Here is a 13,274-nt window from a genome sequence, read left to right as displayed (position 1 = left end):
TAAACCCAGATACACTAACAACTTTCACCATGTATGCAGTATTTCTCTTTTTCAATTAATGGATACAATATATCATAGAATACAGAGTCAGATAGCTTGCCTACATTATTTTAGAATAGTTTGCCAATTTCTATCAGAAACTGATCTTATTAGTTAATATGATTGCAATAATCATATGATAAGACGATCCCATCCCATATACATCTTAAAATCAATGTTTAAGCACAGAATGGTAAAGACGGGTAACTTGTCAATGGAAGAAAGGATTTACAGAAAAAGAGACTGAAGTTTTAACGCAGTATTATACACAACAGCCAACAAAATAATAGAAGCAGACATGAAAGAAGAATGATATTTTTGTAAAATCAAATCTGATATCTGGCAACCCTTGAAAAACTGCAGAACAGGTTCACTTATGCCATCTCTCCAGCTTTCTCCATTTCTGATATTTTTTACCCTTCCCCCAATACAACCCCAAGTTCCTCTTATTCACTCCTCCCCTCTTTGCTATTATTTAGAAGAGTTGTGGGTGGATCCTTGGGCCGGTGGCAGATGACTACGCCCCCCTGGGGGAAGATCCCGAGAGGGACCACCGGTCAGGCTCAGAGTTAGGAGACAGACACTAGTTCTTTTATTAGACAGTATACTGAACCACCAGAGGTGGCAGTAGTGAGCTGGAATGCCCGGCTGGGCTGTAGTCCCTCAGATACTGGAACAGTGATCCCTGGAGGCTGGGCTGTAGAGAAACTGAAATATAGTGAGTAGGCAGGGTATGCAGAGTTCATGGACAGAACCTGATGGTAACACTCACACAATGCCTTATAGAAGCCCAGGAGCTGGAATGAAGTAGGCCCTCGAGGAGCGAGTACCTGGTTCCAGGGAAAGCTCTGAGAGAGTGATGGTAACTCACAGATGTAGTAGGCAGCGATGACTTCCAGGCAGAAGTGAATTCTGAAGAAGTCCAGGAACGAGGCCCCCGAGGAGCGGGTACCCCTGGTTAGTCTGAGGAGGCAGAGTAGCGTAGAAAGAACGAATCCTTATCCTTGTCCGTATCTGTTATCCTTGCTAACTTGAGTTGTTAGCAATTCAGAGACCTTTAAATATCTGAAGCGGATGACATCATCTCAGGGGGACGCCCCTGAGGTTCGCGCCACTTCTGGTACTTGAGGCGGGGCCGCGCTGCGAGCGTGCGCCCCTAGGCATCAGGTCAACATGGCAGATTGCAGCGTCGGGCCGGTCCGGGGACACCGGATAAGGATGGCCGAAGACGCCGCGGCAGCCAGCCTTCCATCAACTCCGGAGGGAGTCGCCAATGCGGTAAGGTGGGTGGAGTGGAGACGTCGGGCAGCGACAGTCACAACACTCTTATCCCATTCCATCAATTTCAATCCTGCCCCTTCTCTTCCCCCTACAGTTTTCTTTCCCTCTCTCCCTTTTTCTCATTTTCCTTCCTTGGGTTCTTCTCCCCCATCTCAGACCACTGTCTCCTTTTTGCCACATCCCCTCACTCTTCCTCCATGGGTTATTTTCTTTCCCTTCCTTATCCCCCACTCAGATTTCTCTTCTCTTACTGCCCCTCATCTTTTATTTGTTTCTCTCCTTCCTATCTTCCATGGTTCCATTACAGCAGCAGTATTGCAGGTTCACACAGAGTGTGCTCCTGGAACAATGATTGCTCCACCTCTTCCCTCATATACTGCTTCTCTGCAAAAACATACATTAGATCGGAGGAAGCAACCAGAAGTTCTTTATTCTCTGGCCATGAAGTTGAGATCCCTGAATTTGAAGAGAACAAGAACATGACTGTAGAGAATAACATCTCTGCCGTTTTTGGAAAGCCAGTTGGAACCTCCTGGTAGTTGAATAAGGATTCGGATTTGCTGTGTTTGGCAATAGGTCTACCACTCTGGGGGGCCAAGGAAGATTGGATTCGCTTACCACATCCTGTCTACAGCTTCAAGTATTCAGGGAGAAGGACCACCACGTGTCTATAGCTCCAGTGCCACATGGTCAGTTCTCTCTGCCCCCCACTACTTGCCTACATCTTTGGTGTTGTGGGTCAGAAATCTCCTGGCACCCACCGCCTGCCTTCTCCTCTGGGGCTATGGAGAAGGGATATCAGATAATCCCACTGCATTGTATCCATCTTCACAGTGCTTTCTTTTAATTTTTTTTTTTTTTTTAGTAAATACTGTAGTTTTGCCAAACCAAAATTTCTTCAATCACAGGAAGTGCCCAGGATTTTGTCTGCACAAAAGCAGCAAATTTATTTTTGGGATATAGATAGTGATAATGTCAAATTGAAGATCTGAAAAGACTCTATACCTGTACAGCAGTGAGGTTTTTATTTATTCTATTTATTTATTTTTAAATTCTTATATACCGACGTTCCTGTATAGGATACAGATCACATCGGTTTACATGGAAACAGAACAGTCGCTTGGGAGCGATTACAGAGAACATTTAACAGGAACATTTACAAAGGAAATATCTGAAAAACAGGAACATTTAGAACAAGTGGGTTAATGACTTAAGAACCTGATGGGTTTAAAACAGGGGGCCCCCAGGTAAGAACTGGGAGGACTAATTTGAAAGAAGCAGCTTGATCTTGTCCGAGCAGCGGATTCAGAGAGTGCTTATCTCTCCGTCAAAGGCTTGACTGAAAAGCCAAGTTTTAAGTTTTTTTTTTTAATCTCTGAAGGCAGGGTTCTTGTCGGAGATCCGGAGGAAGCGTATTCCAGAGAGTGGGACCCGCTGTTGATAAGGCTCGCTTCCTTAAGGCGGTTTTAGCGGGGGGGGGGGGGGGGGTATAAAGTGTGCCTCTGTATGCTCTTCTGATAGCAAATGTTGCTTACCTGATGTAACCGGTGTTCTCACAGGACAGCAGGATGTTAGTCCTCACAAATGGGTGACATCGAGGATGGAGCCCAACCACGGAAAACTTCTGTCAAAGTTTCAGGAACTTTGACTGGCCCCTACTGGGCATGCCCAGCATGGCACTAACCCTGCAGCCAGCAGGGGTCTCCCTTCAGTCTTGTTTCAAAGCTACAGGCAGTGCCGAAAAATAAAATAAAAACGAACCCAACACCGCGGGGTGGTGGGGGGGGGGGGGGGGGGTTTCGTGAGGACCAACATCCTGCTGTCCTGTGAGAACACCTGTTACATCAGGTAAGCAACATTTGCTTTCTCACAGGACAAGCAGGATGGTTGTCCTCACAAATGGGTGAGTACCGAGCTGAGGATGTCCGAACCTGCACCAGATGTACCCAACGGCGTGCAATAGGCACAACAACTGGGGTGGAATTTGGGAGAGGGCATCCGCACCCTACCGGGAAGGTGGAAGGGTGTTGGTACATCATGTTGGAAAAAGGTTATGCAAGACAGATTGGCCGAAGATGGAATCTTGTCTTCCAGCTTTGTCCAAACAATAGTGGGCTGCAAATGTATGGAGGGAACTCAAGGTTGCAGCCTTGCAGATGTCAGGAAGCGCACCAATCTAAGGTGTGCTACTGAAGTCGCCATGGCCCTCACAGAGTGTGCTTTAACACGGTCTTGAAAAGGAATGCCAGCTTGCTGATAGCAGAAGGAGATGCAGTCCGCCAACCAGGAGGAAAGAGCCTGCTTACCCACAGGTTGTCCTAACTTGTTAGGATGGAAAGAGACGAATAATTGAGTGTTCTTCCTGTGGGCTACTGTACGGTCTAGATAAAAAGCTAGAGCCCGTTTACAGTCTAGGGTATGCAGAGTCTGTTCCCCGGAGTTGGAGTGGGGCCTGGGAAAGAAGATAGGTAGTATGATGGATTGATTAATATGAAACTCCGAAACTACCTTAGGTAAAAATTTAGGGTGAGTGCGGAGCACCGCCCGGTCCTGCAGGAGTTTAGTGTAAGGCGGATAGGTAACTAGGGCCTGTAATTCACTAACCCTGCGAGCTGAAGTGATAGCCAAAAGGAATAACACTTTCCATGTGAGATATTTTAAGTCACAGGAGTAAAGGGGTTCGAAAGGTGGTTTCATAAGGCGACCAAGAACCAGATTAAGGTCCCAAGATGGGGCCGGAGGACGTAAAGGTGGCTTCAAATGGAGCAATCCTTTAAGAAAGCGTGTTACAAGGGGTTGTACTGAAATAGGGACACCCCCAATACCTTTATGGAAGGCGGCTACCGCACTGACATGCATTCTAATGGAAGAGGTCTTTAGACCTGATTCTGATAGATGCCAGAGATAGTCCAAGAATTTAGAGATTGGACAGGAAAGGGGATCAAGGGACTGAGAAGTGCACCATGATGTATACCTTTTCCATTTGTAGGAATAAGATTTTCTTGTGGAAGGCTTTCGTGAAGCGATCAGGACACGAGAAACTGAATCCGAAAGGTTAAATGGCTGAAGGACTAACCTTTCAACATCCATGCTGTCAGGGACAAGGCTTGGAGGTTGGGATGGAGGAGGCATCCATCGTTTTGAGTGATCAGATGCGGGTCCTTTCCCAGAGGAATGTGCCTGCGGATGGAGAGATCCTGGAGTATGGGAAACCACACTTGGCGTGGCCAGTGCGGTGCTATCAGGATCATAGTTCCCCTGTCCTGACGCAGCTTCACGAGCGTCCTCGACAGAAGAGGAAGTGGAGGGAGTGCATAGAGCAGACCGGTTGTCCACGTGAGGGAGAATGCATCCCTCGGCCGAGAGTGCTGGCTCCGAATGAGAGATCAGTAATTGTCTACTTTGTGGTTCTGAGGGGACGCAAAGAGGTCTATGTGGGGATAACCCCATTTGTGAAACAGAGAGGTCGCTACCAAGGGATTGAGCGACCACTCGTGTGGTTGGAAGACACGGCTCAGCTGGTCTGCCAATACATTGTCTGCTCCCGGCAAGTAGGTGGCCCTGAGGTACATGGAGCGGGAGAGGGCTTCTGCCCAAATCTGCGCAGCTTCCTGACACAGAAGGAAGGAGCCTGTGCCTCCCTGCTTGTTTATGTACCACATGGCCACCTGATTGTCCGTCTGAATTAAGATTGTGCGGTTCGACAGGCAATCTTGAAAAGTCCTGAGAGCATATCGGATTGCTCTCAGTTCCAGGAAATTTATCTGGTGTTTGGCTTCCTCTGGAGACCAGAACCCTTGAGTTTGTAAGTTGTTTACATGGGCTCCCCAACCGATGTTGGAAGCGTCAGTGGTGAGGATTACCCGAGGGTCTGGTGGAAGAAAGGGCAAGCCCTGTAGGAGGTTGAATTGATATTTCCCCAGGCAAGAGAAGACGGAGTGCATCGGTGATGCGAACAATGGAGGACAGAGGCTGAACAGCTTGGGTCCATTGCAATCTCAGAGTCCATTGCATGACTCTCATGGCCAGACGGGCCATGGGAGTCACAAACTGAGGAGGCCATGTGTCCCAGCAGAATGAGGAATTGGCAAGCTGTTGCTGTGCATTGAGACTGCAACTGGCAAGCTAGGGACACCAGGATTTGAAGTCGTTGATGAGGAAGGAAGGCTTTGGCCAAGTCAGCCCCAATGAAGGATAAGGTTTGAGATGGGACTAAAAAGGATTTCTCGTAATTGACAAGAAACCCTAGAGAAAGTAGAGTTTGAATTGTCAGGGTCAGGGAGGACCGAGCGATTTGCTGGGTTGGGGCCCTGATTAACCAATCGTCCAGGTAGGGGTATGCGTGGATACCTTCCTTCCTGAGGAACGCTGCAACCACCACGAGGCATTTGGTAAAGACCCGTGGTGCGGATGCCAGGCCAAAAGGTAGCACTCGGTATTGGTAGTGATTTCGGCCTACTAAAAAACGGAGGTATTTGCGATGAGACTGAGTTATCGCAATGTGAGTATAGGCATCTTTTAGGTCTACAGAGCATAGCCAGTCCCCTCTTTGCAGCAGAGGGAGAAGCGAGCCCAGGGTTACCATCTTGAACTTCTCTTTGTGAAGGTACTTGTTGAGAGCCCGTAGGTCCAGGATTGGTCGAAGTCCTCCTGACTTTTTTGGGATCAGAAAGTACCTGGAGTAGAACCCTAGTCCTTGTTGTGAGGGAGGAACGGGTTCTATAGCGTTTGAATGGAGGAGAAGGGAAACCTCCTGCTCTAGAATAATAGAGTGATCGGTGAGTCTCCACGCCTGCAGGGGTGGGGAGTCCGAAGGGAGAGTCAGGAAGTTGAGGTGGTAACCCTGTGCAATTATCGCTATCACCCATTGATCTGTGGTGATATGCTGCCATTTTTCTAGAAAGTGGCTTAACCGACCTCCTACTGGTATAGTTGGAAGAGGGATTTGGCATCTGCTCTCTAATTGAAAGTCAAAAACCCGATGCAGGGCCAGGTTGTGGAGCTGTTGTGGGTTTTTGTTTTCGAGACTGACGAGGCTGAGTTTTATGGTAAGGCCTCGCAGGCCTAGACTTGGCTAGTGGGGGATAATACTTCCGTGGACGGAAGAATGACTTTGAGTCCTTCTTAAATGGTTGTTTAGAAGGCAAGTCAGAAGGAATAGATGAGAGCTGTTTAAGTGTCTCATGATGATCCTTTAGTTCAGCAACAATTTGCTGAATTTGCTCACCAAATAAATTATCCCCTAGACAGGGCAAATCAGAGAGCCTGTCCTGAACTTCCGGGCGAAGGTCAGACGACTTAAGCCAAGCCCAGCGTCTGGCAGAGATGGCCGTAGCAGAAAGTCTAGTGGAAGCATCAAAGATGTCATAAGCTGTTCTTATTTCATGCTTCCCAGCTTCAAACCCTTTGTTTAGTAGGGACTGAAGCTGTGGCTGGAACTGCTCTGGTAAGGCATCTGAGTACTCCTGTATCTGTTTCAGGATGACCCTATTGTATTGGGTCATATACAATTGATAAGAAGCTATTCTGGAAATTAGCATAGCTCCTTGGTATACTTTCCTACCTATACTATCTAGGAATTTATTTTCCTTAGTAGGAGGTATGGAAGAATGTGGCTTTAATCTTTTAGCTTTCTTTTGAGCTGATTCTACCACAACAGAGTGATGGTCTAATTGTGGTTTCTGAAAGCCAGGTGCTGACTGTACAAGATAGGTAGAGTCAGCTTTTTTGTTCACTGGAGCAACAGATCCAGGAGATTCCCAATTCTTTTTGAGAAGGTCCAGAAAAACCTGATGAATTGTAATAGAGGTGATGACTTTAGGGGCATCCAAGAATTGGAGCAACTCCATCATCTGGTGCCTGTCATCTTCTTCTGATTGAAGCTGAAAAGGGACCAACTCAGACATGTCCTTCACAAAATTTATGAAAGAGAGGTCCTCAGGGGGAGAACGCTTTCTACTCTCCGCAGGAGAGGGCGGTGAAGGCAAATCATCGGTGTCAGTAGAGGTATCATCACCCCAGGTGTCATAAGGATCAGGCTGCTGACCTGTAGGACCATGAGGGGGCTGTATACCTGAAGGCCCCGGTTGAGGCTCCGAGAGATTCGAAGGAATTACCGGGGGCATCGAGAATGTCCTCGATGGAATCTGTGCCGGCATCGGTGCCGGTACCGGCATCGAAGGAATCGGTGCCGTCATCGAAAATCTCGGTGGAGCTGATGTGCGTATCGCCCCCAAGGAATGTACTGGTGGCGAGGGACGACAAGGCACCGTTGGAACTACCCCCGAAGGGGGAATTCGGTACGGTGTTTCTCCACCTGATGAGAAGGCTGTCTGTGACCCGGGTGTTGCCGGAAGGGCATTCATAAGCGCTTCCATCCGAGCAAGCAGCGGTGCCAGTGCTGCTGGAATCGGGTCGGTGACCGGTTCCACTCTCGGTGCCGGGGTCGGTGCCGAAGGAGCCTGGAACCGTAGCTTCGCCTTGTCGATGGCCTCCTGGACCAGCCGGTCCAGTTCTACCCGGAGACCTGGGGTAACAAGACCCGGCTCTCCGGGAGAGGGAGGCTGAGGCTGAGCCAGAGGAACCACCGTCACCGGTGGAATCGCGGCTCCCAAACCCCGGAGGGGTGAGGGTTGCCTCGGTGTCTGCGAGACAGGAGTGGACGGTGCCACTTCTGGTCGAGACTTCTTCGACGGAGGCTCGGACAGCACGGAGGTCGATGACTTCGATTCCTCGACGGTCCGAGACTTATGACGTCGATGGCGATGTTTGTCTTTCCGATCCCCTCGATCTTCGGGGGAATGGACAGGCGTCGATGGCCGTGAAGACGTCGATGGCGGACGGTCACTGGGAGGCTGTCGATGACGATGGGACTTCCACGGTGCCGGTTCCGATGACGTCGATGCAATCGATGGCGTCGGAGTGTGAGCATGGAAAAGGAGTCCCATCTTCTCCATTCTAGTTTTGCGACCTTTTGGTGTCATTAAGGCACATTTGGTGCAAGTCAGAACATCATGCTCACTCCCTAAACACAAAACACAGACGCTATGTGGGTCTGTGATGGACATAGTACGTGTACAGTCCGGGCACCGACAGAACCCCGACGCCATGGCCATAGGCCAAAAATTTAGCCACGGGATGGTCGACTGCCAACAGGCCTCGAGGGCCAAATTCGACGGTAGTCGACAAAAACAACGGCAAAAAACTTACCGAAGTACCACGGAGTAAAAATTGAAGAAGGGAGACCCCTGAGGGGCAATTTTTTCTTCAAGAATAAAGTTGAAGAGATTCCCGTCAGGAATGTGGTAAGAGCTCCTTAACCGCGTGGCAACTGCTATGCGGAAAAAAGAAGACTGAAGGGAGACCCCTGCTGGCTGCAGGGTTAGTGCCATGCTGGGCATGCCCAGTAGGGGCCAGTCAAAGTTCCTGAAACTTTGACAGAAGTTTTCCGTGGTTGGGCTCCATCCTCGATGTCACCCATTTGTGAGGGCAACCATCCTGCTTGTCCTGTGAGAAAGGTCTGTCTGATGTGTGCGGACGTAATTGAATGCTTAGCTGGAGGGGGGAGATGTTGTAAATGTCCTTGTGAATCATCATAAGGACTTTGAATAGAATCCTAAATTTGATGGGTAACCAGTGGAGTTTCTGAAGGGTGGGAGTGATGTGTTCTCTTTTGTTTGAGTTGGTGAGAACCCTGGCGGCGGCGTTCTGTACCTAGATCATTTTGTACCTAGATCATTCTGTTTCTAGATCATTATCTGATAGATCTGAAAAGGAAGACTCTATACCTCTACAGCAGTGAGGTTTCTAGATCATTATCTGATCAAGCAGTGAAAGACATCTGTTATATTACAAATTTTTGATACTAAGACCAATTTCTTTTTTTTTATTTTTTTGAAAAAAGGTAAGCAATTTCTTGATAAAACATGCCAAAAAAAGATTTGCTATTCAATCATGCTTCCATGGTTATCCTACTGTTGAAAACTCTGGTGCTGTAGACAGTGGTGTTCCTGTTTATGGATACAAGAAGTATTTACTCCTAGAAAAAGAACCTGACCACCTTTACTTCCTTATCTTCCAGTAAGATGGAATTCATGACATTTTCTGAGATCTAAGTAGAATTTTGGAGCAGTATTGAATCAGATCTGGAAAAAAGCAGAGATATAAAGAGAGGAATCACATTTTTCTAAAAAATGTTTTCCCATTCCTTGTCTATGGGGGAAAAAATTAGGCTCTATATCCTTAAATCCATGGAACTCATTTTATTTCTAATCATCTATTGTCATAAATATCATATTTTCTTCATACAGGAAAGGACAAATAGAAGACAAAAATATATTAATACATCAAGAATCCTGCTTTGAAAAAAAAAAAAAAAAAAAAAAGCATTGGCACAGATTTAAAACCACTTATTCTGAATAAGATGCTGCCGCAGAGGGTATCTGTCACACAAGGACCGGATGAGATTAATTTCTTTCTGTAGAATACTGAAAGGTATCCTGAAAGGGCATTATACTTAGTACAATTCTAATATTAGGAAATACTGCACACTCTAAAAGTGCAGAGTCCCCTGAAACCATATCCATGCAGGAAGCTACCAAGCTAAAGCCAAGAAGCAAATTCCAGCTGTAATGACAAGCACAGTAGGCTCCTCAGATAGTTTTCCTCAAACGAGTTCAAAACAAGATTCCATTTGCAGTCCAAACATATTTGAATATGTGGTTGGTACCAACGTTGAACAGATTTAAAATTTAAGCCATAGATCAAAGAGGGTCTGTAATACTACAGTATATAGAGAAAATATGTAGACTTCACTAGGCCAGATGGTCTTTGTCTGCTGCCAATGTCTGTATTTCTAAGTATCCTTCAATAAAATACCATACAATGGATCTTATTACTGTCACTACAAATTCCAAACAGTCCAATAAATGCCTCAAGTTTCTTCATTTAATTATGTTTACATGAGAATAGCCCCACAATGATATGCAATATATTGGTGTCCATAAGTATATACCTCAGTACCAGCCATCAGATACCTCAAAAACCTGCTTTTTTTTTTTTTTTTTTACCACCTTTACAGTAACCAAAACATAATTATGTTAACATTAATTCTTGCTATCCAATCTACAAAAACAACCTGGAAAAATATTACCCAACCAGCCCACCCAGAAATTTAACCTGCAGCAAATATTACTTTGCACGAACGTGTTTGCCAAGTAGGTAACAGCTCTGCCAAAAAAAAAGAGAGAGTGTTCTATCCCAAGACAACAATGATATCAGAGCGCCATCCAAGAAGTCTTACAGGCAGATACTCCCACTCAGAGTATCTGCAAGAATGGCGCAAGCAAATATTAATATGAATTGGAATCCAGACCAGTAAAGTTCTACAAACACAAATAGAAAACACTTTCATATGTATATAGACAAGACCATGCTAGCATGCACAACTGTAAAAATGACATTTGTTATCAAGTAATACCCAAGAATTAGGAAGGCTAGAATTGCATTCAAAGCATGAAAAAAGTGATTTTACTAATTTATCTAGTAATTGGCTACAAACAACTAGATTCATCAATACCAAGAAAAAACATTTTAAAAAATGAAAGGGAACATGTCTTGTGCATTAGCAAATCCTCATGGACTCTTGATTTGCTCATGGTTCCATAGTTTGGTTTTAGTTACATGGTTTTACCTCCTAGTATGGTAAAACTTAAAATAAAGTGTCTAAGATTAAATATTAGTCAAAATTATTAAGAAGGCTATTAAAAAGCTGAAAATTCCCAACATATATGTGGACAATTTGCAAGCACCTACAAGTTCAAACTAATAACTCTGCTGATTAGGATGAAGTGACTCATATATTGGCTCTGTATAGGCCTGCACTGTAATCAGAGTCATGGAAAGATAATGAATGTATATAGTGGGCAATTTTCTGCAGTGTTCCATCTTAAATATTTACTTTATGGAAAATATGTCATCATGGAGATGTACTGTAATATGCTGAAGACAGCACCATTGGGGTTATTGTCACTTGGAAATATCTTTTGGTACACCATGACATCTGATCATTTAAACTGAAATATCAGTAGCTGAAGACTCAAGACCGAGCAGACTACAAATAAAAATATCTGTCCATTAACTAAATAGAAATACATCTAACCCTCCCCCCCCAAAAAAAAAAAAAGAAGAGACTTATTAAAATGACATCAGAAGCAGAGAAGAATGAATCAGAGCAACTTGTTTTCGATTCTGACTTGAATTTTCTCCAAAAAAGTTGATATGATATGGATTGCTCAGTTGGGCCTCACTCAGCTAATTTCATGACCTAGTCTCTAATCTGAAACAAGTATTTTCAACAGCCAAAATATTATAAGCAATAGCTTCAGTAGACAACTGTAAAAACATTTATTTTCAACCTATTTTCAGTTTGGACTGCAGACTGGTAAGATCTAAGTAGATTCAAATCAGTACATCAGAAACAGTATTAATAGACCCCTTTGTGGAACAGCATGACAACCACAATACTTTCCTTAATTGTAAAGACAGATAAGTTTAGTCTTTGCTAGTAAACACAATTAAAGAAAGTATAAATGGTAGTGGTTTGTGGTCAGTTGACTAAAGGCAAACAAAGATGTGCTATTGTACAAAATTTAACATGAAAAATTGTTGATAGTCAGAAAGGGGAGTAGATATCAACAGCAGGTAGAATACCCAATATATTTTTATCACATACCTTTTTGAAGTTTTCTAGGACATCTCTCTCTTTATAGGCCTGCAAAAGAGCACAAATGCATTTAGTTTATATAAAATATTAGAAAATACATCTCTGTATATTAACTGCAAATACATTTTGTTTCATTTATTTGCACATATAGAGCCCAATATTCACTAAGTTACACACCTACTCTCTTAGCCAGGGCTTTAATTTAGTCTGCTATTCGTTTGTCTAGATTTACAGCCTAAGTTAGATACCTTGTGCTGAAAATCAGTGCTTAAAGGTAGATTTTAAAAGTCCTACATGTTCCAAAGCCAGGAGATACGTGTGTCTCGGACCAGCACACACCACGCAGATTTGAAAAAGTGCACGACTACCTCCCGGTATGCACACAAATCAAAATGTATTTACACAAAAAAAAAAAAAAAGAGTGGGATGTGGGCATTCTGGGAACTTACCTTGAAATGTCCGCATATTTATGCGCACAAACACGTGCCGGGGTCCCCTATCGCGTAACTTTACCTCTGCTATAGACGGCGTGTAAGTATTAAAATTTTAAAAACTAGGAGAGTAAGCAGGGTTTTAAGGGTGAGGGTTAAACGGGAGCCTAAACAACAGGGGGAGTTAGGGAATCTGATGTTAACTGGGCAAACTGGGAGCTAAGTGGATAAAGGGCTATAGCATCCGTGCACATATCTAATAAAATCCCCCCTACTTACATGTCAGAGCCGGTATTTGCACGCACGTGTCCATTTAAAATTGTGCACATCTGCACGTGTGTACAGCCAAATTTATATCATACGTGTGTATGTTATAAAATGTCTGCGTCTCTGGGTGCAAGCCGGCATATGCATATACATGTACACCTGTGCAGCTGTTTGAAAGTTACCGTCTAAGTGCATAACGTTTTTTCCCGTGCCCTAAATCAGCCCCTGTAGCCACTCAGTTCCTGCACCCTAAATATGGGACCCTACGTTAAGCACTTACTCTTAGTAAATTTTCTAAAAGTTAGGCTCCTAAATCCTTTGAAAATCAGCACTTGTCATTTTTCACTGCCAACCAGAAGAGGAGGTAACTTTATATCCAAATTGCAGATACCTCAATATCACAAAAGAAGGAAAAATCCCTGACTGGAGGATTCTAAGTGACTACACTAGAAGCAAATGTACCCAAATATGTTTCAGGCCACTGAATACAAATTACTTGTGCAAACGAAGACCTAACAGGCACAAATTCTTAA

At 44.7% G+C, this 13,274-nt stretch overlaps 1 protein-coding gene across 1 annotated transcript in view; it reads right to left on the bottom strand.

Moving 5' to 3' along the window:
* ANK3 (ankyrin 3) overlaps positions 1 to 13,274 on the bottom strand; it is a 1,160,209-nt gene that overhangs the window by 1,031,073 nt on the left and 115,862 nt on the right. Inside the window, exon 2 of the mRNA XM_029609754.1 lies at positions 12,053 to 12,091. Within this exon, the coding sequence (XP_029465614.1) occupies positions 12,053 to 12,091 (39 nt within the window). The remainder of the gene's footprint in view (positions 1 to 12,052; positions 12,092 to 13,274) is intronic.

Source organism: Rhinatrema bivittatum, chromosome 7 (assembly GCF_901001135.1).
Source record: "Rhinatrema bivittatum chromosome 7, aRhiBiv1.1, whole genome shotgun sequence".
NCBI classification, from domain to species: Eukaryota; Metazoa; Chordata; class Amphibia; order Gymnophiona; family Rhinatrematidae; genus Rhinatrema; species Rhinatrema bivittatum.
This window is presented reverse-complemented; position numbering and strand designations above follow the sequence as displayed.